The sequence below is a fragment of the Cetorhinus maximus genome, chromosome 25 (assembly GCF_964194155.1).
Source record: "Cetorhinus maximus chromosome 25, sCetMax3.hap1.1, whole genome shotgun sequence".
Taxonomy (NCBI): domain Eukaryota; kingdom Metazoa; phylum Chordata; class Chondrichthyes; order Lamniformes; family Cetorhinidae; genus Cetorhinus; species Cetorhinus maximus.
This window is the reverse complement of record NC_135903.1, coordinates 21,856,224-21,882,666: the sequence shown is the minus strand read 5'-3', so window position 1 is coordinate 21,882,666 and position 26,443 is coordinate 21,856,224. Positions and strand designations below refer to the sequence as shown.

The window sequence follows — 26,443 nt, the reverse complement described above, 5'->3', positions numbered from 1 at the left end:
GAAGGAATCCTGGACAACACCCAGTCTTGCGCTGACAAGTGGCAAGTAACATTTGCGCCACACAAGTGCCAGGCAATGACCATCTCCAACAAGAGAGAACCTAACTATCGTGCCTTGACATTCAATGGCATTACCATTACTGAATGCCCCACTTTCAATATCCTGGGGGTTACCATTGAACAGAAACCGAACTGGAATAGCCATATAAATACTGTGGCTACAAGAGCAGGTCAGAGGCTAGGAATTCTGTGGTGAGTAACTCACCTCCTGACTACCCAAAGCGTGTCCACCGTCTACAAGGCACAAGTCAGGAGTGTGATGGAATACTCTCCACTTTCCTGGATGAATGCAGCTCCAACAACACTCAAGAAGCTTGACACTATCCAGGGCAAAGCAGCCCTCTTGATTGGCATCCCATCCACAAACATTCACTCCCTCCACCATAGATGCACAGTGGCAGCAGTGTGTACCACGTACGAGATGTACTGCAGGAATTCATCAAGGCTCCTTCGACAGCACCTTCCAAACCCATGACCACTACCATCTAGAAGAACATGGAAAGCAGATACATGGGAACATCACCACCTGGAAATTCCCCTCCAAGCCACTCACCATCCTGACTTGGAAATATATTGCAGCTCCTTCACTGTCACTGGGTCAAAATCCTGGAACTCCCTTCCTAACAGCACTGTGGGTGTACCTACATCATATGGACTGCAGCTGTTCAAGGAGGCAGCTCACCATCACCTTCTGAAGGGCAACTAGGGATGGGCTATAAATGTGGGCCCAGCCAGCGAAGCCCACATCCCATGAATAAATTTTAAAAATTGTTCATTTCCCAAAGATGTAGAAAAATTAACATTACACTTCAGTGACTTAAAGGAAACTGCTTTTAATCCTCGACCTAGCAACATGTTGGCCAAATCAACCATTTTTACTTGTTGAATAAATGCTTCACTTTGTATCCACCCTCTCAAGAAGTCGGAAATCTGTATTCCAAGCATCTCATGTGGGAAAGCTTTTCAGGGATGATCCCGCATGTCTCTGTTTTTATATATCCAGTGGAAGATGAAGGAACTTCCATTAGTAAAGGTTGAATGGGATCTAGGTGGAATTCTTGATAAACTTTTAGTTTTCACTCAGTGTAAAGCTGCTGGCAACAAGGCCACCTAGGTGTATTTGAAGGGTATTCAAACCAAGTTATTGGAACCTTGTATTTATAGATCATTGGAAAAGAAGGCGTCTATCACTGATGCTTGAAGAGGCTCTGAGGAAGGACAGGAATAATTTGGTAATTGATGTTTGAATTATGACCAGAGATACCTTTGACTGAATTCATTCTCATTGAAGATAAAAAGTTTAGGAAGAATAGTTAATATAGATGCATTTAGCTTTGTCTAGTATAGTAATAGCCATCTGCTCAAAATATAGGGTTAATATTGGTATTCTGGGAAGCCAGGAAGAGGAACAATTCTACACACAAAAAGGCTTCAATCATCTCAGAGTGATCTCAAACCATCCATTCGTCAGCTTGGAAAGCTAATGAACACAGTTCGTTTGTTTGGGAAATCAGCCATATTGAGTGGATAGTCAGAAGCTATTCCCACTGATAGGAGGGCTGATAACCAAAGGTACAGATTTAAGATAGTTGGCAAAAAAGACAGCAGGGAGATGAGCATTTTTTTGAATAATGCAGCAAGTTGTTATCTGATATGTATACCCTGAAAGGATGGTCAGGCAGTAACTTTCAAAAGGGAAACAGTTACACACTTAAAAAAAGGACACATTTGCAGGATGAAGGGGAATGCGAAGAGGGCTGGGACTAATTACTGGCTAGCTCTTTCAAAGGGCTGGCACAGGCATGATGGGTTGAATGGTCTCCTGTTCTATATGATTCCACGTACCAAGGATTTAAACTCAAAGGTAAAAGTTGGATTTATGGCTCTGGTTGTGGCTCAGTAATGTGGTGGAATATTAAAGGAGAGAGACATGAATCCAGATAGCTTGACCTATTCAAAAGATAAAAGCTGAACATTCGGAACTTTGGGCATATGATTATCAAAACTGGTTGGAAGATGGGAGGGATTTTGACCCAGTTAAACCTTCACTAGAGATTGAAGTTACAACCTGGCAAAGGTATCATTCCATGAAATTTAAAATACATACGGTGGAATTTTACAGCGCTGTTACAGTGGGCACGGGGCCGTGAAAGGCAGCGAGCCATTCAAAAGTCTGTTGACTTCATCGGGACCGGAAAATTCTACCTGCGGAAGGGGCTGTAACATTCCACCCATAAAGTCACTCTTTACAACAATCACAATAGGACAGTGTGGTGGCTATGGAAATGGTTGGAGTTCAGTTAAGTAATTGGAACAGCCAGGCAAAGTTAACTCAGGCCAAAATGGGGCAAATCATTGACTTTTAAGAATGAAAATTATGGAGTTAAAAGGCACTCAGTATCTAACTGGAAGAAGTAAAACTTATATAAAGTACATTACCACAGTACTTAGTCTCATGTCTCTGAGCACAGTATGGTGTTTATGCACTGTATATTGGTATATTAGATTTGTATCGAGAAATGCACAGTTAACCAACGCAGAATGAAAAGATGATGACCAATGTACGAGGAAGATATTGCAGACAACAATGCATTGCAATCTTCCAGAAGAAAGTCAATGAACTGGACCATGAACTTAATCTACCAAAGACTAGGTCATTCCCAGGCAATCCCAGACTGTGCCAATATATTATATTTTAAGATAACTTTCTATGTTATGATTGATTTATGACTATGCACTGAAATTATGTTTTCACCTGCAGCAATTTATGTTGGAAATAATAACCTGCGCCTCAGTTATTAACAAATGCTCAACCTAAGCGCTGACTGTAAACTCAGGGTGGAATCGTCCCAAATTTGCACTCAGTGTGATAGCCCGCTGGCCACCATGGTGGGTTTTCACACCGTATCATCCCAAACCCACCGCATTACTTATGCATTCCTGGGAAACACCTCATTTCCATGGTGGGCGGGCTCCCACTTGCCCACCACACCATCACCTTGCTGCTTCATCATGCCAGGCGCCATGTTTAAAGTCCAGCTGCGTGCACACATCTCACTGCTTCCAGCCTGTGACTGCTGCAGGGAAAATGTCCACGAAAGGCAAAAAGACTGCAGTCCCCATATTTAATGACACATCACTGGAATGGTATTTGGACACCGTGGAGGCCCGCTGTGGTGTCATCTACCCCTGCTCTGGCCACAGGATGGGCAGTGGCACATGGTGGCAATGGTGGTCAATGCCAATGCCCTGCAAAAGAGGACAGCCACCCAGTGCCACTGCAAGATGAATGGTCTCATCCGTTCTGCCAGGGTAACTCACTTTTCTCATCACTCTCAACTCACACTAACAAACTCATCACACATCCACAGGGATCTCACACATTAAGGGACAACACCACTAACTCTCACACACATCCTCACATCTCCATCAGGCTCATACCCTCTCAAGCTCACGTCCTCATCCTGTCCATGGCTCCGCTCACCACACAAACATTTCACGCAGAGCCATGTGAACCTGCTCACACTCTCTCCAACTGTTCCCGTGCAGGAGAAGCCTGTTCACATCAGCAGGGAGAGGTCCCAGACTGGGGGTGGAGTGGCCCACATTAGGCCCCTCACTCACTTTGAGCAGCGTGCCATCACTCTGACTGGCGAGGATGCGGACCCTGCCTGTGGCAATGGAGAGGTCGGCAGCATATACCCACGTGAGGATCCTGCACCCTATCAACCCTCCCTCAACACAACTGTGAGTGCTCTCTCTCCTGCTTTTGACTCTGCTGCCGTGCATAATGATTTCTACATTAGTTCACAGGGAGCTCTGCCAAGCGACTGACACCCTCAGCCACCCAGCCCCTCAGCTTCATCCACATCCTTATCTGCAGCCAAGAGGACACCTTCTCCATTGAAGAGCTGGAAATAAGCAGCCTGGAAGACCCATCACAGCGCTTACCCACACCCTGCACCAGTGCACACCCCAGTGGGACCAGGCTCAGGTTCACAATCTGGTGGTCACCGCACGGACACATGTCCGCAGCAGGAGGAGGCAGGTTCAGCCGAGCTCCCCGGCACTCAGAGGACTGATGGGGAAGAGGCATCTGTGAGGTCTGAGTCAGATGATGAGCCTCTGGATTCGGCCTTCTAACTCACCCTCGAGAGTCAGCAGAAGGCGTAGGAACATCACGCAGAGCTGTTGGAAGCCCTCAGCAGAGTGGCACTCAAGTCAAAGGAGTGCGTCTGCCTGCTCTCTGATGCAGTGGTGCCCACATGTGCGTGCATGAGGAGGGATGGCAGATGCCATGGAGACCCTGGTCCAGCAGAACACAGAGATGGGCACAGACCTACACTCCATTGTGGCACTCATCATGGGTGAGTTCCTGCATTGGCAACATGAAAGGGAAACAGGGAACCTTGACCTTCCTCCAGGTGCCCCTTCCCCTCATCAGGCCGGGGCCCTTGGGAACCCGAGGGGAGAAGGAGCGACACTGGACACTCCTGGGTCATCCAGTCAGGAATCTCAGGGGCTGTCCTCTCCCTCTGAGTCCCCTTTGCCTGTGAGCCCCTCAATCTCGTCCTCTGTCACTACAGGGGGAGCAGCTAGCCCACGAGTGATTCTGGAGGGAAAGGTGTGTGTGGCAGGGCCTTTCGGAGCCTCATGTAAGCATTCTCACACGCATGTGGATCCTTCACATTTCACATTCACCCCAATATCCTGAGGATTTTCAATGCTGCCTGCTGGGGTTCACTTTTAGTTGTCCATCTCATCTGAACTGCATCTCCGCCCACCCATTGCCCATGCACCATCTGATCTCGCCCACCACGACTTTCGTTTCACTTTCGGTTTGAACAGCATGATCTGGATTCGCTTTTTCATCAGTGAGGGTGGTTGGTGGGGACACGGAGGTAGACCCAGGGGTGGGAAGGAGGAGATCGGGGAGGTGAATGTGGATGGGGATGGGATTTTCCCCTCCCGCAGTCACCCACTTCCTCTCCCCCATCACAGTTGACCTCCCCCCAGTATCACCTTCTACCTCCCATCCGTTACCTACCAGCCACAACCCTTTTCCTTCAGGGATGTCCAGGTGGGCATGCATGTTCCCTTCCTTCCCAAAAACCCCACCCCCATCCACATTCACCTCCCTGATATCCTCCTCTCCATCTTCCCACCCCCAGGGTCTGCCTCTGTGTCCCCACCAACCACCCTCGTCGTCCCTTCTATCGTTAACATCAATTCTTCCCCCTCCCCCCCTACTGTCTTGCTCTGCCCTCGGTCATTCTTGCTTTTACCACGCCCAACCACAGTTCACTCCCCAGGGGGTACAAAGGACCTATCCGACCCCTCCTGTGCACGTTCACCTGCACATCCCCCTGCCTGCACCCCCTTCGCATCCCTCCCCCACCAGAACACCTTCCCCCCCCCCTCCCCCCCAAGTCCTCCAACTACCCCGGACTACCCCCCCCCACCCCCCGCTTAGTCCCTTTCCCCTCCTGATTCCTTAATCCACCCTTATCTCTTCCGTCACCCTTAGTCCCTGCCCCTCCCGACTCCTTCCTCCAGCCTCACTTCTTCCTCCAACCTTATTCCTACACCCTTCCTGGCTCCGTCTTCCATTCTTACTTGTTCCTCCACTCTTAGTCCCTCCCCTCTGCGCATCCCATCCTCCCCCTGGACACCCTTCCCTCTCCATACACTTTCCCCTCTCCATACACTTTCCCCTCTCCATACTCCTTCCCTAACACCTTCCACTGCCTTATACCTACCTCCCCAATTGCTGTGTTTTCACCCATTACCACCTCCTACCCCCATTCTCCCTCCCCCTGAACTCCCCCTGACATCTTCATTCCCCCTCCCAACCTCACCCCCCGACACCTTCATTCCCCCCCAACATCACCCCCCCAGCGCCTTCATTCCCTCCTCCCAACCTCACCCCCATACATCTTCATTCCTCTCCTCCCAAACTCACCCCACCTCACACCTTCATTCCCCCTCCAACCTCATCCCCTGACACCTTCATTCTCCCCCCAACCTCACCCTCCTGCCACCTCTTGCTCTCCCACCCCGTCGACCATCATCCATTGTGAGCATCAATGGTGACGACCCAACTCCTGTGCGCTGCTTCGCAGCAGAGCCATGTCCATGAGGATCCACTCAGCGTGATATGGACATTCCTCCAGTGTGCCGTTGCTGTCGGGCTCCAGCATCTTCCGCTCCTCGGATGAACGCGATGTGAGCAAGGCCCTGGCAGTTAAGTCCCGACTTCTGCACATCACACTTGTCAAGACATGTTCTACACTAGCGTGTTTTCCCGCCGACCCAGGCGGACAATTCAGCGAGGGGTGGGGAGGGCGGGGAGGGGGACAATTCTGGCGGCCAAGCCTAATAATGATATGCAGATGTGTTACAATGGGGTTCCTGGTGTCCGATGGCGGGAAACCCGGCCCACCATTGGCGGGCTGAGTGGACAATCGCAAACTGGTTTCATGCCGCCGTGAAACCGATCTCGCCATATTGACTGCTCACGCCACCAGACACCCCCAATGCCGGTGGGCACAGAAAATCCCAGCTTCAGTGTTTAATATCCACTATAAACCGAATTCTCAATCAAGTGCCTGCTGAACATCAATACTTTATCCTATGATAATGTTAACTGTCCTAATTAAGGTATTCCCTTAAAGTAGTAATAGTTACAACATTTGTATCTGATAACTCTGGCAAGAGGCTTTTTTAACTCCATTTTAATGTTAAGTGGCTCAGGTATAAATATTAAATTACTCTTGTCTCAGGATGTCACCTTATAAACCTTCCATGTATTAGTTTGTTTGTACAAAGGTTGACCCAATACCTCTGAGTATCAAAGGTTTTGGGAGAATATTGAGCACATGTGGGACATGTTAAACCATCTGACTAAAGGTCTAGATGATCCAAGTGCAAAACTAGCCAGCCTTAACAAACATGATTTGCAATTAGAAGATGTTTTAATCCCCCACAGAGAAGCACCTATGTTACCTAGATTCCCAGCTGCTATCCGAGATGTGTTACTAAGAAACAGATGGATGGATATCTGGTTAGAAATAGGTCTGAAGTTTAGGAGGGGAGTAATGGTCAAATGCTGTGCGAGACGCACTATTACAAATAGTAATGGTCAAATGCTGTGCGAAAAACATTGGTGTCTGAAGTTCCGATACCTTAGAAATATCAGTTGAAAGAAGATAACAGACCTGCGAATGTAGAATGTAAGAATATACAGGAAATTGGTTTCAGTTACTTTTTTCCCTAGGAGAAGATGTGTAGGGAAACATTTTATTCAACTTTTTCTAAAGAGATGGTGGATTGGATTTTGAGCATTAAAGGCTGGAGTGCGTATGGATTGTGGAACAAAGTGGCTGAATGGACTGGCTGCCTTTTCTCACCACACATTTTCTTGCTTGTGATAGCCTAGACATAGGTAATCTGCTCATCTTGTCCACCACATTTGGAGTGTGACCCAAGGAAACCAGTGAAGAGGCAAATAAAAAAAAAAGGGCTAATTTTGCTTCCATTACGCATGTGTTTACATTGATAAAAGGCTTGTAGTCTGAACGCAAGACAAAACAGACTGCCAGGCCAAGGGCTCATCTTTAGCACTAATTTGAAGTAGATTTTTTTTTCATATGTAGCACTGCTGCAGGATTCCTGTTAAGGTTTGAGTTAGAGCTCATGCCTTCTTGCTTTGCTTCATACTTGCAGAGTGGTGTTCCTCAAACCATATATACCCAATTGTCTCTAATGGAGAGAGATGCCTATGGTCCTTTGTGGGCTATGGCTGATTACCATTGAATTAGATCAACGCAAGGTGCAACAAAGCTCACAACTCAGAATCCTCTACATGCAGTCCAGCACAATACACTTTATTTCTAATATGATAAGGCTAAGGAATCGTTTCTGTGATCCTTATAAATCTGTTTGATGTACAGTGGAGACTACCTACCTAAGGTCATCTTCTGATCCACAGTGCTAAATGTTGTTGTTTAGGAAACATTTAATAATAACTGTAAGACATATGCCCAAGCCCTACACCTCAAAGCTTTTATCATTTCTGAAAAGGGCATCTTCAAACATATTGCAAACCTATGTCTAAATGTCAGTCCTATTTCACTGGAGTTGGCAATATTTAATCCCAATAATTTATGCTTGTGTACAAAGATAATTTAATATCATGTAAATTAATGCAAACCAATGCAGAAATGCTAATAGATGCTTTCCAGTTTTTTCCACCTGTATGAAGGGTCAGCTGTCTGGGCTTTGTTTCCCGTTTTCTAATCCCTGTCATAATGACCACCGTGCTGTTACATATCAAACAGTCTTTAAACATGAACCAAAAATACTTTGGTATAAATGCCAACGTGTTGACACTATAGAGACACAGGCAGATCTCTGATGCGTGCGTTGGAGAGGTTATCTTTATTAAATTAATTCAAAAAGGAAAAAGGTGTTTTCACTGCTAATTAATATTAATTAATATGTAGATTGACACATTTGAAATCCATGTTGTGCTCCTATCCGAAATTTTCCTAAACTGTTTAATAAGTACCATGAACAGTAATCCAAGGAGAAGTTGGGGCAGATTACAAGTTTTTTTTTGTGTTTTTCAATGTATTCATTCAACGTTTTCACATATTTTTAAACAAAATGTGTGGCAGTATTGATATTACATCACAAAAAACAGAAAAAATTACTGCCAAGGCCCCATTATAAAAAACAGCTGCAGAGAATTAACAATTAGATTTGTTTTATATATATGTATATATATATATATATATATATATGGGTGTCAGAGGTAAGTCTCTACCGACCAGAACAGTGGTTTAGTGGGTGGGGGGGTGGCTTTTAATGTGCTTCAGGGCAAAGCCTCCAATAGGGAAGGGGGGAAACTGGCCTGAGGCAAGGGAAGGGGCTGCAGGGCAAGGGCTCCGCTGCGGCGGGGGGTGGGAATGGGGGTGGGTGTGGAAGGGAAAGAGGGGGAAGGTTGCCCTCAGACACATGATGGGGAGGGGGCGGTGGGGAAGCGTCCTTAGAAATAGGATGGGGAGAAAGTCAGTTACAGAATCACATAAGCGACTTTGGGCCAGGATGAAAGGATCACTGAGTGAAGAAGTGCTCAATGTTGAGCTTGCAAAGACTGTCCTTGTCCCAGTCCAGGCAGCGGGAGAGCATGTCAGTCGCGTCTCAGTCGTGCCCAGCATGTTGTGCACAGGGCATTGTCATAACATGCACATTGGTCCGGAGGGTTTTTGGCATCATACTGGGCCGCAGATGACACACTCAGGCAAGGGAGGCATCTGCAGCCTTTAGATGGAGAAAGGCATTGTGGGGACATTCAAAGGTGTTGGAAGGTTTTGGGAGGTGGTATATGTCAGACTATGCAAGTGTCCTTAAGATGGGGAGGGGTGAGGTCCACATGGGTCATGGGCACATCTACCTCACCATGTTCCAGGGCTAACAAAGGGATATCTATCACAATCACGATGGGAGCAAGGGGAGGATTGAGAGCATCTTCAAGGGAGGGAAACGTGAACATTAAGCTCCTGCAGGACGATGGGAGGGTCCAAGCTGCTCTAGTAGTGTGACCTCAGCACCACCACCTTCCAACCTGGCGCAGTACTAAATTAAAGTGAGGAGATACTCTGCTGGTGAGGGCTCTGAGGGTGGATTGGAGGGCAGGTGCACGCATTGGGGGGGTGCCGAGTAAAGGGGAACCCAGATGAACTGTGCATTCCCAAATGAGGAGAGATGCACAGCAGAGACTTGTTGGGAGCCTTTCAATGACAATGCAGGAAATCAGGAAAATGAAACAATGATGTGCTTTCATGCCAGACTAATCATGCAAAGCGACACTAATCGATCTCCTTGTATTAGGTGGAGCAGGAATGCACTTCAGAGCAATTGCTCTGGGCGACTGGACAAGCTTCAGATGTGTGTTAGAATCGTGGCGCTGGCAGGTTCACAGAAGAGGAGCCTCAGGCCCCCCTCAAATAATCTCAGCTCCTGACTAAACATTTTCCCTCATGGATATTCCAAAGAATGTGGTATTAGAGAGCAGTAAATGAGGATCCAAGTACCTAGGCTGAAAGCAGCATATCCAAGCACCTGGCTAAAGCAATCTCATAGCAGTCGGTCATGTGAAGGTTTTTTTGGTGGAGGGGTTGGTGCAGGGAAGGTGCACCTTGAAATGAGCCCTGCGCTGGCCTGGATTTTTGGGGCAATTAGTTTCTGACACAGGGACAAAGCCCTTGTACCCACATTCACTGATGAGTCACTGACAGAAATAGGGCCTTTGCAGGCTGATTCTGACTTGTGTCTGTTTATCATTGATGCTACAGAGAGGACCTCAGGAAGATGATGCCTCAATTTATTGCTGCCTGAGGAATCGCATACAGGCAGGAGAGAAGAAGGAGAAGATTGCGACAGAGGTATCAGGCTCTCCAAAGAGAGGAACTAAGCCCTCAAGACCCAGAGTCAGCAGGGCCTTCTCTGGACACAGAGGATGAGGCTCACAGAAACATTGTGCGTAGGCACCTGGTAAGACCGAGGGTGTACAGAAATCACATGACTTATCTGCAGATGAGTGAGAGACAGTGTCGCCGACGCCTCCGCATGTCCAGGGACTTGGTGACTCACATTTGCCACATCCTCCTGGAACTGGCGCCACGGGGACTGGGAGGGCATCCATTGCCACTGGCTGTGAAAGTAACCACCACACTGAACTTCTACATGAGTGGCTCCTGCCAGGCCTCCACTGGGTACCTCTGCGGGGTCTCTCAAGCGTCCACGCACAAATGCAGACACGAGGTGACAGATGCCCTTTTTACCAAGGCCCAAAATTACCTAAACTTCGACAGAGATCAAGCAAGCCAGGCGCCAGAGCAATGGGCTTTGCAGCAATTTCCGGATTTCCAAGCTGCAGCGTGCCATCGACTGCACTCGTGTGGCTATAAAAGCTCCTTGGTATCAGACAATCCAATGCATAAACAGGAAAGGCTTCCACTCACTTAATGTACAACAACCATAAGAAACTTATCATGCAGGTTTGCACCAGATACCCAGGAAGTGTCCACGACTCATACATCTTGAGTAGATCGCAGATCCTGGACGTCTTTGAGGAACCACACAGGGTCCAGGGTTGGCTCCTCGGTGACAAGGGGTACCCATAAAGAAGGTGGCTGATGATGACCGTGCGGCAGCCACTGAATCCTGCAGAGAGAAGGCACAATGATGCTCATGCTGCTACCTGAGCATTGGTGGAGCAGACCATAGGCATCTTAAAGATATGATTCCGATGCCCTGTCAGATCTAGTGGAGCACTCCAGTACACTCCCCAGAGGATTTCACGGATCATTTTGATTTGCTGTGCATTGCACAGCCTGGCGCTGTAAAGGGGGGAGTACTTGCTAGATGCTGACATGGAGGAACTGCACGTTTCTTCCAATGAAGAGTTCATTGAAAGGGGTGAGGGCATTGAGTTTGAGGAAGCTGAGGCTACAGGAGAAGAGGCCATAGTACAGGCCAAATGAGGCAGGTGCACGCGTGAGGTCCTCGTAGCCACCAGATTCCATGAGGAGGATAGCGAGTTGCAGTGAGTAGCCTCTTGGACAAGTGCCCTCCATCATGGGCCAACATTAACACCAGCATTGCAATTCCTCTCATTTCTCATAACTCCTGAGTTACTGACAGCCCCTTCCCTAGGTGCCAGTCTGGGTTAGCAATTCCTCTCATCCCTCTGAAGGATCATGAAGCCTCGAGAGCAGGTGTCCTTGCTGAGATGAGGTGCTAACTGGAGGAGGGAGTCCCAGCATCAGACGTCAGAAGGCGCTGTCTCTTCAAGTGTCTCTCCAGCATCCCAATTCCAATGGCAGCCCTCAAGAGCCAGGAGCTGTTCCACGATCCTCAGTGGGCTCCAAGCTGCATTCCTTCAATCTGACAAAGCTCCCCAAGGAAATCCATCTCCAGTAACAGGACAACACATTGTGTATAACCTTGATGGTGAAACTGATCAGTGACACTTGGGCTAAGGCAGCCGAGGACATTGCGCAGGTGTGTATCTAACCAGAGATGACTCAATCCTTTGTGTCGCCTCCTTCTTTATCACATTAACACCCAGCACTCTCAGTTAGGGATGCTGGCCTGCTTTTATCCTCACCTTACTCTGCATGTGGACCACCTGAGGATGACGACATTCAACCACTTGCATGCCAGGTATTAAAATGCCTCCTCTTTAAGGCACACATTGTGCCCTCATGGCAGTCCTGACCCTTACGAATTCCAAAATGTTCAGACACCATGAGGCCCTCAAGGTGACGAGTAATTGCTAATAAAGAGACTTCAACTTCAGTACATCCTCACTCCTATCCCATTGCTCCCCTCGACATTTTCCAAAGCTATAATGTGCGCATCCAGAGCTTGCGCAAAGACTCTGTTGACCGCCAAAAATCATCATTTGCAATAAGCATCACATGTCTCAGCGAGTGTTTAGGTGATGGGAGGCACAGCGCTGCATCCCAATATTGTGACGAGAGTCTTGTGGCTGCAATACAGACAATTACAGCTTGAAAAATGTTCAAACTTGTAGGGTCGAGCACCAGGGCAATAATTTTTTTTAATTCATTCATGGGATGTGGGCTTTGCTGGCTAGGCCAGCACTTATTCCCCATCCCTAACTGCCCTTGTTCAGAGGGCATTTAACAGTCATTCTTCTAAACTCCAATGAGTGGTGTCCTCAGGATCCTCATCCAAGGTGTCGCCAGGGATCGAGCTAAGGGCCTGGTTGGTGGAGGCCGTTGGGCACTTGGCTGAGGTTCCTGTGAAAGAAGGTAAAGGTAATTCGTGCATGGCAGGTGACTCTAAAACAGGACAATGCACTCACAGTATGGTAGTCTGAGGGATGAGCTGCTGCAGGATCCTCACGTGGGTGTTTGCCGTCGACCTCACCTTTGCCGCAGGCACGTTCCATGTTCTCTCCGGCCAGCTCAAGAGCTCGGCTTTCGAACTAAGAGAAGTCCCTGCGTTCTGGCACTCCACCCCCAGTCTGGGACCTTTCCCTGCGATTGTGCGCGATCTTGTCCTCCATAAAGACAGACGGAGAGGGTGTGAGCAAGACGCATGCCAGGGCAGATGATAAGGATGCCTGGCATGTGTGGGTGGTGAGGGGAGCCACAGATGGGATGGGGACATGATCTTCAGACGGGATAAGCCCAGGTGGAGATGTGAGGATGTGTGTGAGAGAGTGAGTGGTGATGTCCCTTGAGCTGGCAGTGAGTGAGATGCCAGTGAATGTGTGATGGGCTTGTGAATATGTGATTTCAAGTGATGAGCTGGTTGAATTATCCAGGTGGCACGGATGAGATCAATCATCCTCTTTCTGCACTGGGTGGCTGACCTCTTCTGGCATTGACCATCGCTGCCACCACTTCTCAAAACAGACTGCCGAGCTTTCTGGACCTCCTGTGGACAGAACAGGGGGAGAGGACATTCCTGCAGGCCTTGACTGTGTCCAAAAGGCATTCCACTGAGGCGAGACTAAATTTGGGGACTGCCGTCTTCTTGGCTTTCAAGACCATGTCCTCAATGGAACAGTCCTGGGCTGTGGACATTGAGAACATTGGGCGCGGCTGCACTTTAAATATGGCGCCCGGAGTGGAGAATCGCTGAGCTCAAGGCGGGGTGGGTGAACCAGAGGCTGCCCGCCAGTGATCCAACATGTTTCTCATGCAGGCATATTTAATAAGGCGGGCAGATGATAATATGGCACGTATACCCGCCATTGTGGCCAGTGGGTTAAAAGCCAATTTTCATGTTCGCCACCGCACTTAGTGCCCTGAGGGGAAAATCCTGCCCTATGAATGGGTTGATGTAGAGAAGATATTTCCACTTGTGGGGTAGAGCAAATCTAAGGACCACAAATATAAGATAGTTACTAAGCCAATAAGAAATTAAGGACAAACTTCTTTAACCAGAGTGGCTAGAGTGTGGTACTCATTACCACCAGGAGTACTTGAGGTGAATAGCTTAAATGCATTTAAGTGGGAGTTAGATAAACACGCGCGGGAGAAAAAAATGGAATCATAGAATGGTTACAGCACAGAAGGAGGCCATATGGTCTGTTGTGTCTGTACCATCTCTCTGCGAGAGCAATTCACTACTCTCCTGCCTTTTTCTCGTAGCCCTGCAATCTTTTCCTCTTGCACGTATTGATCCAATTCTCTTTTGAAAGTCACAATTGAATCTGCCTCCACCACACTTGCGGGCGGTCCATCCCAGGTCCTGACCATTGCCTGGATATGCTGATTGGAATGAGAGGAGGTTCATGTTGAGCACCATCATTCGCATAGACTGGTGGGCTGAATGGCCTGTTTCTGTGCTGAACATTCTAGGTAATTCTACATGATATAAAGAGGATTACCATTTTCTTTCTTTTTAGATCTTGGTTTCTTTTTTCACAAATGCTCAATACAGATCCTAAGTTGGGGAGCTGCCTTCAAGAAGTTTCTGAGTGGGACAGTTTGAAAGAGACCCAATCATTGGTTCTTTAAGACTGATTTTTAAATGGGGATTCTGAGGTGAAGAGTCATATTCAACTCAAAATGTTACCTCCGTTTCTCTCTCCACAAGTGCTGCCTGACCTGTTTTTCCAATACTTTCTGTTTTTAATTTTGAGGTGAAGCTCCTTTTTTTATTAGTAAGTTTCAAATAACCATCACCTGGAAATTAGGCTGTGCAATACTAGCATTTATTAGTTTATATTAAGTGATATAATGGCTCAGCAATGGCTATAATAGCAGAGCAATGCCATCTATAATGTGCTAAGAATTCATACATTAATAAAAAGTAATTTCTAGCTAATTCCCACAGCAACTTGCTAATCGTTTTAATGCAGTCTCCAATAACTAACACTTAAAAAACCGATTTCTTCCACTTCCTCTTTGTAATACAATTGTAGACTTGTTATTTATTCTTAAGCTTATGATTTCATGATAAAAAGCAGAGGAAATTTTCCCGCTAGATGAATAATGCATGTTTTGTAAGTGCTTGATCATGTAAAGGCACAAAGGTAATTCATGATATCTGAAGGCAGAATAGGAAGGTGCACAGGAGTTCTAGGAAGATCATTTTGTATGATATGATTTGACTTTAAACAAACTGTGCCAAAATATATCATAAGAATCTTACCTCATACAAGTAATCAAAGAGCTCTAATATCGTTAAAATGCTAGCACCAATAAATAGGCCCATCTGGCCACCAATGTCACCTGCAAAGGAGAAAACATTGTCAGCAAAAATAATGAGAGGCAGGAGAGAGGCTGCAGTTCCTATTTATATTTGCAAATGGCTACAAATATCTTGATGCTAACTTCCTTAATGCAATAATGGCTAAATGCTTTGCCCATTAACATCCTGAACCATTCAGGTGAGAAATGTTCCAAGTTCCATTCCTGGTCTGATGTGAGCTACAGCATGCACCAGAGCTCCTAGAATGTGGAAAGGAAAAGAAGTTAGGGTCCAAGGGATTGCCATCCATTGCCAATGGATTCCCAGTGATCCCACCTGGAAAACTCACAAATGCAAATACCAGGTGAGGAAGGATTAGGTTCAGATTTGGTGCTCAACATATTTAAATAGCTACTGACTCCAGATTCATTAAAGGTGGCAACTTGAGTGAGGTTCTGGAGGGCGGATAGCATGAAAAGAGTGGCACCTTAGCCAGTGTCAATGTTCCGTGCTTTCTGGAGTGTAACATGAAGGTAATGGGAAATTCTTAATACACAGGGTTGTATTTAAATATAATAATTCAATGCTCATTCCTTTCAAAATGTTTCTTAACTTATTTTCTATTCTGCAATTTTTTATTATTAAATGATGTTATTCACAACAAAGATGCTGAAGAGCAATAAGCCAGTGTGGAGGAACAAAATATGCCCCTGGCAACTAACAGTGATGCACAGAACACAGATAGACATTGGCACTGTTACTGATGCTTTCTGTAATGACCTGAAGTCATGAAAGACCTTTGTAGCTTGTGAACTGCACTGAACCTTCATTAACTGTACAAGTTCAAAGTCCACTCTGCCGGAATGGTGGTGGACAATTAAACAACTAATTGGAGGAGGAGGCTCCATAAATATTCCCATCCTCAATGATAGCACATCAGTGCAAAAGACAAGGCTGAAGCATTTGCAACCATCTTCAGCCAGAATTGCTGAGTGGACGACCCATCTCCTGCATCCTCCTGAGGTCACCGGCAGCACAGATGCCAGTCTTCAGCCAATTCGATTCACTCTACGTGATATCAAATAGTTGAAGGTACTGGATACTAGATACTTAAAAGGTTACGGGCCCTGGCAACATTCTGGCAAAAATACTGCAGAGTGGTGCTCCAGAACTAGTCACAGCCTTAGCCAAGCTGTTCCAGTACAGCTACAACAGTGGCATCCACCCAGCAATGTGAAAAGTTGCCCTAGTATGTCCTGTAAATACAAAGCAGGACCAATCCAATTACTGCCCCATCAGTCTACTCTCCATCATCAGAAAAATGATGGAAGGTGTCATCAACAGTGCTATCAAGTGGTACTTAATCAGCCAAAACTTGCTCACTGATACTCGGTTCGGGTTCCAGCAGGGCCACTGACCGTATTATAGCCTTGGTTCAAACATGGACAAAAGAGCTGAACTGAAAAGGTGAGATGAAAGTGACATCAAGGAAGCATTTGACCGAGTGTGGCATCAAGGAGCCGTGGCAAAACTGGTAGTCGGGGTAAAACTCTCTGCTGGCTGGAGTCATACCTAACACAAAGGAAGATGGTTGTGGTTGTTGGGGGTCAGTCATCTCAGCTCCAGGACATCACTGCAGGAGTTCCTCAGGGTAGTGTCCTAGGCCCAACCATCTTCAGCTGCTTCAACAATGACCTTCCTTCCACCATAAGGTCAAAAGTGGGAATGTTCGCTGATGATTGCACAATGTTCAGCATTATGCACGACTCCTCAGATACTGTGTCCATAAGCAGCAAGAACTGGACAACATTCAGGCTAGGGCTGATAACTGGCAAGTAACATTTGGGCCACACAAGGGCCAGGCAATGACCATCTTTAACAAGAGAGAATCTAACCATTTCCCCTTGATATTTAATGGCATTACCATCGCTGAATCACCCATTATCAACATCCTGGGGGTTCTCATTGAGCGGAAACTGAACTGGACCAGCCATATAAATACTGTAGCTTCAAGAGCAGGTCGGAGGCTAGGAATTCTGTGGCATGTAACTCACCTCCTGACTCCCCAAAGCTGATCCACCATCTACAAGGCACAAGTCAGGAGTGTGATGGAATAATTGCTATCGCCTGAATGAGTGCAGCTCCAACAAAGTTGGGACCCTGGGAAGTACCGAGGATCAGAGCGACCTTGGTGTGCATGTTCATTGGTCCCTTAAGGTAGCAGAACAGGTAGATAAGGTGATTAAGAAGGCATATGGGATACTGGCCTTTATTAGCCGAGGCATAGAAAATAAGAGCAGGGATGTTATGCTGGGACTGTGTAAAACGCTGGTTAGGCCACAGCTAGAGTATTACGTGTAGTTCTGGAATCCACATTATAGGAAGGATGTGATTGCACTAGAAGTAGTGCAGAGATTTACCAGGATGTTGCCTGAGCTGGAGAGTTTTAGTTATGAGGAGAGATTGGATAGACTCGGGTTATTTTCCCTGCAGCAGAGGAGATTGAGAGGGGACGTGATTGAGGTGCATAAACTTATGAGGAGCATAGATAGGGTAGACAGGAAGGGACTTTTCCCCTTGGTGGAGGGATCAATAACAAGGGGGCATAGATTTAAGGTAGGGGGCAGGAAGTTTAATGGGGATGTGAGGAAGGATTTTTTCACCCAGAGGATGGCGGGAATCTGGAACTCACTGCCTGAAAGGGCAGTAGAGGCAGAAACCCTCATAACGTTTCAGAAGTATTTGGATGTGCATTTATGAAGCCATGGCATACAAGGCCATGGGCCTAGTGCTGGAAAATGGGATTAGAATAGTTAGGTACTTGTTTGACCAGCGCATACTCGATGGGCTGAAGGGCTTTTTTCTGTGCTGTAGGCCTCTATCACTCTATAACTCTATAACAACACCCAAGAAGTTCAACACCATCCAGGATAAAGCAGCCCGCTTGATTGGCACCCCATCCACCACCATAAACATTCACTCCCTCTACCACCGACACACAGTGGCAGCAGTGTGTACCTTTTACAAAATGCAATGCAGCGACTCGCCAAGGCTCCTTCAACAGTACCTTCCAAACCCGCGACCACTACCACCGAGGGCAGCAGATGCATGGGAACACCACTAGATGCAAGTTCCCTTCCAAGCCACACGCCATTCTGACTTGGAATTATATTGCTATTCCTTCACATTTGCTGGGTCAAAATCCTGGAACATCCTTCCTAACCGCACTGTAGAACTAGCTACACCATATGAAGTGCAGCGGTTCAAGAAGGCAGCTCACCATCGCTTTCTTAAGAAAATTAGCGATGGGTAATAAATGTTGGTCTAGCCAGTGAAGCCCACATCCCAGGAAAAAATAAACAAAAAGGTTAATAATGTAGGCAAGGGTAACTACATGATTTAAGTTAGAAAGTCACATAATGCACATAGCCAGACAACGTGTGCTAATCTCTAGATTCCCTTTTTTATTTTTGCAAAATGTGTGGAATTTAGTCATTTTTAATGCAAAAATATATCTTGGATCTTGCTGATAAAAGAACAGGAGGATGAGGCAATCGTAAACTAACCAAATTCAGAACAGGGCCCTCAGATAAGTTGGGAGAAGCTTGCAGGCTAGTGAGACAAGCTCAATTTCACTGCTGTGCATTGTTAAAGGAGGCAGTACCGAACAAACTGATTTCTGAGCAAGACACAATTATGTCTGTAATTATTTACATGAATGAACAACATGACAGCTAATGGCTTCTGCATGATTGAGACACAGTATATGTGTCTGTTTTCAACGATTAAATAAAAGATTGGTGTTTAAATCAGCCAGTGCTCCAAAAACTATTTGGAGAAATCTTAGCGAAAGAACTGCCAAATTACATAACATCTGAGCTCTAAGTTTTCATGGTTCTGCCAGTGACATGGAGCCACTGCTGATCTCACTGAGAAACTACCTCCCCAGTGGCAGAGCTGGGCCATGCGCAGTTGCGGTCCCATGTCCACCTGCAAGGCAAGTGTGCCCATACAACTTAAGCAACAATTAAAAGGTTTACTTAAAAAGAGCCTGAAATGGGACAGCCAGCTTCCCAACTTAGGTTTGTACCATCCTCGATGGGCCCGACAAGAACTGCGCGCGTAAGTGAAGAGCAGACTTATTGCATTTTTCTAGATGCCAGGAAATGTCATCTTATTTTCCAGGCAGTCTGAAGGCTTCAGCTGACATCCTCATTTGATGCAGCTCGTAAATATACATTTACAGCCGGATAATCTTCAGTCCCAGACTGCGGCTTATGTCTTTTTGGTGCATTTCCTACAGCGGGACACCCACGTCTCCAATGTCAAATTTGGCTCACATATCTCAGTCGTGGCACTCTGATCCATTGCTCCACTTCCCTACTGTCACTACAACTTCCCCTTTAATGGCTAGCTGCAGTCCTTTAACCGCTGGGTGCTTTGATGGATTTCTGGTTCCCAGTGACATCTGCTGGAGGGCAAACTCTATGAGAATGCTTATTTAAATTAGGGGAAGGAAATTACAAGGATAGGCAGGCCTGTGCACTGGAGCAGCTCAACACCATTTTTCCCATCATTGAAACATTGGGGCTCTAAGGCCACGTTAAAATCTGTGCAGATATTCCTTCAGAGCAGCTGTGGTCTATCTCAGGGGATTCACAATTCCTCTTGCGTTGAGAAGGATATAAAAAAAAAATCTCAGATGAAGCCTGAATCTGGAGTTAAGAGGGCAGCAATGTGAGTGGCAGATCCTTGACAGCTTTTTCTTCTTCATATGAAGAAAGCTAAAGGTCAGTTCAACTTTGGAACAACAGATTCTTTCAGTTAGTTGCGCAGGATCCTGTGGAATATAGAATCAACTATTGTTTTATTTGTTGGATTGTGATTATCATATACTGGAAGGCATTTCAAGCAATTAGGTAAAGTCAGCATATAAAATACGCGTTCTTGAGCCAAGCAGCCTTTGTCCTGCCTTTTACAAGTGATATATGCTTAAAGCTTTCAAATATTAATGAGCTTTTAAACAGGGATAATTCAGAGCAGGTGACCCTGCAGCAATAAGGAACAATTTTCCTAGATATGTGTTGAGCTGTAAAATTACATCAGCCTTTGAGACAAACTATGCCATTTATGTGTGCCCTCTGACGATTTGTGGCTTGCCAAAAACTTTTCAAGCTTGTTTTGAGTTCACTGTTTGGTTGAGACGTGCATGGATAAGATTGTTTTTTGATACTTTACTCATTATGCTAAGGTGCTCCATCAAAGTTTCACCCTCAGAAGTGCAGTGAAGATCACAATGCAGCCTCTGACCAATAGTTATAGAAAAACAGTTCACACTTATGTTGGGCCTATCATATCGTCAGGTTGCCTCAAAGTGACTCAGAGCAGGTTAAGTACTTTTGAAGTGTTGTCATCATTGTAATGTAGGCAAATTTTGTAGCCACCAATTTGCACATGGCAAGGCCCCACAAACAGGGTGAGAGACAAATGATAAGTTCATCTCTTTTAGTGAGATTGATTAAAGAGTGGATATTGGCCAGACCACTGGGAGAACTTCCTAGTTTCCTTCAAATTGTGTCAGAGAATCTTTAACATCTTGATAGTAGGTGGAGTCAGTCTCAATGTAACATCCTGTCAGAAGACTTCAGTGTAGACACGTGATGTAATGCTTCTTGAAATAAATAGTACTTGAATCGTCTTTACTCCATCATGTGGTGCTCCCCCTCTGTTATGTTGATGTTTAAGAGTATGCCCATGGGGAATGAGATAACTGCTCCTCAGAGCTCCTGACTGCAGATAGTGGATCAGAGGTTCTGAAAGTCTGGCATTGGTCTGATCCTGTGAGAAACATTGAGGAGCAGGCTCATGTTGTGTAGGTAGAATAGTTAAAAAAAAACATTACAAAGTATGGCAGATGCAGAAATCTGTATTTATAATTCCCATTTCTGCCATGTCAATGGATCGTCAAACTCGCCTGTATCATCCAATCCTGGCAGTTGCTTCAGCTTATTGATCTAAGTCTAACGTACTGAGGGCGAAATTTCACGGCACCGTTGCAGCAGGGCCGGGGCGGTAAAATTCGGTGAGCCATTCAAACATCCGTTGATTTCAGCGGGACGGGAAATCCTGCCACTGCAAAATTCCGCCCCAAGGTTACACTAGCAATGGAAACTCAGGAAACTTGCTGCTGCTTTGTCAATGTGTTGCATTTTGACACATGCGAATTAGGTCAATGGGGAGGCAGTGGGCAGACTGGAGGCTCAAATGTTATGAAAAAACTCAGAAGAGAAAAGTACACCAATATAGATTTTTGCTGGTGAAAGGGTCAATCAATACTCCCTGCTTCTACTCAATGGATGTATACATTCTCTTTTCTAAGGTTTGTTGTTACTTTCTAAATTAGTGCGCCAGAAGTTGCTCTAATGCTGTAGGAAATGAGTAATGTTCCATGGAGGGATTGTATTTATAACTTGCTAAAGATATGGAAGATGACCCTTGCTGGCTAAGAAAGACCAGTTGCACCTTTTAAGGAGGCACTAATGGACACTCAGTGCAGCTCATTAAATCCAATCACTCACCAAGTAAGCCTGCCACTTCATAAGCTTTCTTCTGTTCAATAGTTTCATAGTTCAATGCTTCAAAGAATACGTCCAGCACTAAAATATTCTCCCTGCAACAGAAAAATGGAAAAAGCAAATGAGATGTTTTTAGTGGAAAGCCACTTGCATGAGTGCACAAGTGTGAATGTAAGTGTACAAATGTGAATGTAGATGTGAATGCTTGAGCACATTCACAAGTACGCAGGTGTGAGTGCATTTGTGTTTGTCACCTTAATTCTCTAAAATAAAGTTGTTCCCATTTGCAACCGAATATTTCTGCTTATTTCTGACACAGCACTGTGCCAAACTGCATCACAAAGCCAGCATTACACTGCGTAGCACAAGTCGAAAGAATCTGAAAAATACCATTGTCAGTTTCTATGTAATTCTGTTCTATTCATTCAGACCAAATCTGCTTGTGTCTCCCGTACATGTTCAAATAGAGGGACATTATGTAGCAGAAATTACCAATTTCCTCAAGCGAGTGGGAGACTTATTTTACGTGGGTAAGGTCACAGTCCAATTGGAACTACTTTTGTTGCAAGCAGCCGGCAGTTGACAACATTTAAAACAACTTGTTCTCATAATCAGTAACTGGGACGGAAAAGACTGGTGCGAAGTTCTCTATGGCATCAATGCTACAAAAAGCCTGCGGGCACCATCCATCTGGTGCATTGTAACAATCAAGTCATACTGAATCTCATTGTCTATGACTGTCCTGTCAACATCATAGTCATCAAGGTCACTGGTTTTTGCACAAAACGCAAACTCCTGGAAAAATCCTAGAACCTCCAACAATAAAAACAGACTTATTCACCATAAGCATTGCCCTTGGTAATCGTGGCGCAAATTCACAGCAGTCAGGTTCTGCGTAGGAAACTCCATTCTAATCAGGGAAGCTTATTTATGTTTTTGCAAAGCATTATGAGAACCATATATGGTATGAACGTTGCCATTTGTTAATTACAGAACCTCTGCCACACCTAAAATAAATACATTTTTGGCAATATTTACTATGACAGCAGACATTTCCCTTTTGCTAGTTGTGATATGAATGTAAATATGAGTGTAAAAATCTATGTAGAATTCAACGTCAAATAGCAAACAAACTCCCCTCCCACCTCCCGGCATCTCACAAGTATTTCTATTCCACACATTTCCTTTTGTAAGTTAATTGTTCAATTCTGTGTTGATAGTCGGAAAGACTATCCAACATAAATATCAAAGTGAATATTACAACATCTCTGTCCATCAAGCTTCCAACAGTTCATTGACTGGCTGAACTGCGACCTTTTGAGACCTTGGTTCAAACTGAGCCAAACAAGCTTTTGGGAATGGGATTTCTATCTTTGTGCTATTCCAGATTCTACTAATATGCATTTCAAAATGACTTGGGAGCAATAGGGCTCATTATAATAGTTTAAATCATCCCTTTCATTTAAGTCCTGAGTACTCAAACCATTCTGTCAAACCCATTCAAAGCTTGTCTCCAAGACACCGCGTATTTCTATTTTAGCACATAAACAGGCACTGCTACTTATTCCAACTTCCAGTTATTCAAATGCTATTAGTATTATTCATTACTTCGCACTCAACTGCTGCTTCCCACATGGTATTTTACTACTCTCTGAATGGACTGACTCAGCAGTGGTTTAGATGATCTCTTGCTACATCAGAGACCTGGATCCAATATAGCCTAGTCCCAGGTTAATAGCCTTGATGGTGTCAGGCCATAGATTGGGAGGCACACTGGGTTAAAAGGCTTCAGCTCAAATCAATCAGAGATAATGCTGATAATTGGGTTTAAAGAGGGCTAGGTTAGTAAAGGGATTTATTTACCTCACCATGAAACGTATTTAACAATAGACACGGAATCTTTAAAAGCTGTCAGAGCTCCAACAACATAAGTAAGCGCTGATGCTTCAAAATTGGAAGTGCTGGCTACAGTCCCCACCTTCCCTACCTATCAGACTTTCTGAGGCCAATGGAGGTAGGATCGGTTTCGGGCGCAAATTCGCAATGGGCAACCTGCCTGAATAGTGCCAGTGGACCTGATGCCAGTTCCACACCCATGCACTGGAGTCAACACGACAAGAGAAGTTTACACTTTGAAATACTGACCTGGTTCATATATTGCAATTGTCAGGAAGAGATATTAATGTATATAATGTTATTGGAAATTATTTTTTTTAAATAGAGGTTTAGTCTGTGTGAGTGTTCATTGGATTAAAGCCAGCTAGTCTGGGTGCTTTGATGTACAGTAGTTTTGCGATGTAAACAGTAGTTAGAGGGTGCATTTGCATTTTGTTGAATAGAGCATTCAAGGGTGGGAGTGAAATCTTGCACCTAACTAGGAGACACCAAGCAATATGTTTATATTACTGATAAAATTGGTACTATGAAAAGGGTTTTATTTTTAGAAGAGGTGGAATTCAAAGGTCCTGGTGATACAATGAGAATTTACATTCAAAGAGAAGGCTGGGTATAACCTGAGAGGAGTTTGTGTTTCACGGGCAGAGGCATGTAAGATCTAAGCCTGTAAGCCTACAACTGTCTGCAAAGGAACAAATTGAAAGGAACCTCATTTTGAATTTGTAAGGTGAAAATGCTTTGCCTGGTGCCTGGTTAAGTCTATTGGTTGTTGTTGCCTTTGTGGAGATTAATTTGGGAATTTGTTAAAATTTATGATAGTAGTAATTTGTAGCCAAGTGTATGTGTTTAATTTGTTGTAAATTAAGAAGTGTCTCATGTAGTTTGATATAAAAACCTCTCGAGATCAAAAGCCGATCTCGTGATCTTATTCCTGAAATTAGAGCTGCAACTCAAAAAATACCAATTGAAAATATAGGGCTGAATTTTCCCTTTGGCATGCGGGGATGGGCCCCACATGTTTGCGTGTAAAATGACGTCATTTTTGAGCGGCCCGACATCACCGCGCGCCATCGCGATATTTCGCTGGGCGGGCGCACGACAATGTTTGACGCATGCCCGCCATTAATTAACGGGTCAGTTAAGGCCCTTGAGGCGCCAATCAATGCCGATTTTTCGGCGCCCGTGTGCTCTTCGGCTAGGTGCAAGGGTGCAACGGGCAGGCGGGTAGGACACATTTGTATTAACCTCATCCATAGGCGGGATAAGAGGGCTCACTGGGGTCGCGAATGTGCTCTGTCAAGCATTTATCTATGAACATTTTTGAAACTTGCCTGCGTGATCTGCAGTACTTCAAAACGCATACCAGCTGCTTTGTCTAATCTCTTAACCTTCAGGTCAACACTCTGCAGTGAGGAATCTTTTCTGGGCCTGCAGGTTTCAGGAAGCCTTCCCTTAGCCTGGGAATGGGAGCTGAACTGTCCACTGCAGGCAGCTCCTTTGAGGAGGGAGGGAGGGCTAGAAGAGGGAGGAGGCCAGGAGTGCACACTCAGCCTCCAGGAGAGCAACCTTTGGGAGGACACACACAGGCACAACAGGCACAGGGCCAAGAAGTAGACCAAGGCTGAAGGGGCCGCAAAAGACGCCACCATCCTGCTGCCAGGGTATACAGGAGGTGAAGCAGCTACCTCAATATGTCTGAGGTGCAGTGCTGAAGGAGGCTCCATCTCCCAAGGGAGACAGTCAACTATATTTGTCAGATGATAGGGCCTGAGATCTCCTCTAACTGTGTGGACGGACACCCCATGCCAGTGGCTCTGAAGGTCACAGCTGCCCTCAACTTCTATGCCTCTGGCTCCTTCCAGGGCTCGGTGGGTGATCTTTGCGGTGTCTCCCAATCAGCTGTGCACACTTGTGTCAAGCAGGTTACAGATGCTCTGTTCAGGCGTGCATTGACCTTCATCCACTACCGTTGGGACCAGGCAAGCCAGACACAGAGAACCAGAGGCTTCGCGGCCATTGCTGGCTTCCCCTGCGTCCAGGGTGCAATAGACTGCACACATGTGGCCATCAAGGCACCAGCAGGTGAGCCCAGTGCCTTCGTCAACAGGAAGGGCTTCCACTCCATGAACGTGCAGATAGTGTGTGATCACAGGATGCTGATTTTACAAGTCTGTGCAAGGTACCCAGGCAGCTCCAATGACGCCTACATCGTCAGACACTCCCAGGTGCCGGGGCTCTTCAGTGCTCCAACCCGGCTTGATGGATGGCTGCTGGGTGACAAGGGCTATCCCCTCAGAAGGTGGCTCATGACACCTCTCCGTCACGCCTTCCGATGCCTGGACTGCTCAGGGGGCGCACTCCAGTACCCCCCAGATTGTGTGTCGGTGATAGTGGTTGCATGCTGCACTCTGCACAATCTTGGGCTGGAAAGGGGGGACGCTGTGGACGATTAAGACATCACCGCAGTGTCTGCGGCTGCACACGATGAGTCCAGCAGTGAGTCCGAGGATGAGCATGCACAGGGAAATGCTGAGGGGGTAGATGCTGACCCGGGCATACTCCAGGGAGGCAGGGACACCCGGGAGGCTTTAATCCTACAAACCTTCAGCTAGCACACCACAGATGGACCACCAGGACAAGCCTGGGCTGTAGGCTCCATACTCAATACCTAAA

The 26,443-nt window shown here is 46.0% G+C and overlaps 1 protein-coding gene across 3 annotated transcripts in view; it reads right to left on the bottom strand.

Moving 5' to 3' along the window:
* The window catches only part of LOC144667956 (acid-sensing ion channel 2-like), a 519,367-nt gene that overhangs the window by 30,466 nt on the left and 462,458 nt on the right, over nt 1–26,443 (bottom strand). For all 3 annotated transcript variants that reach the window (XM_078529603.1, XM_078529602.1, XM_078529601.1), the window contains exons 8-9: nt 21,878–21,969; nt 15,261–15,340 (exon numbers count right to left, since the gene is read on the bottom strand). In XM_078529603.1, coding sequence (XP_078385729.1) covers nt 15,261–15,340; nt 21,878–21,969 — 172 coding nt within the window. The remainder of the gene's footprint in view (nt 1–15,260; nt 15,341–21,877; nt 21,970–26,443) is intronic.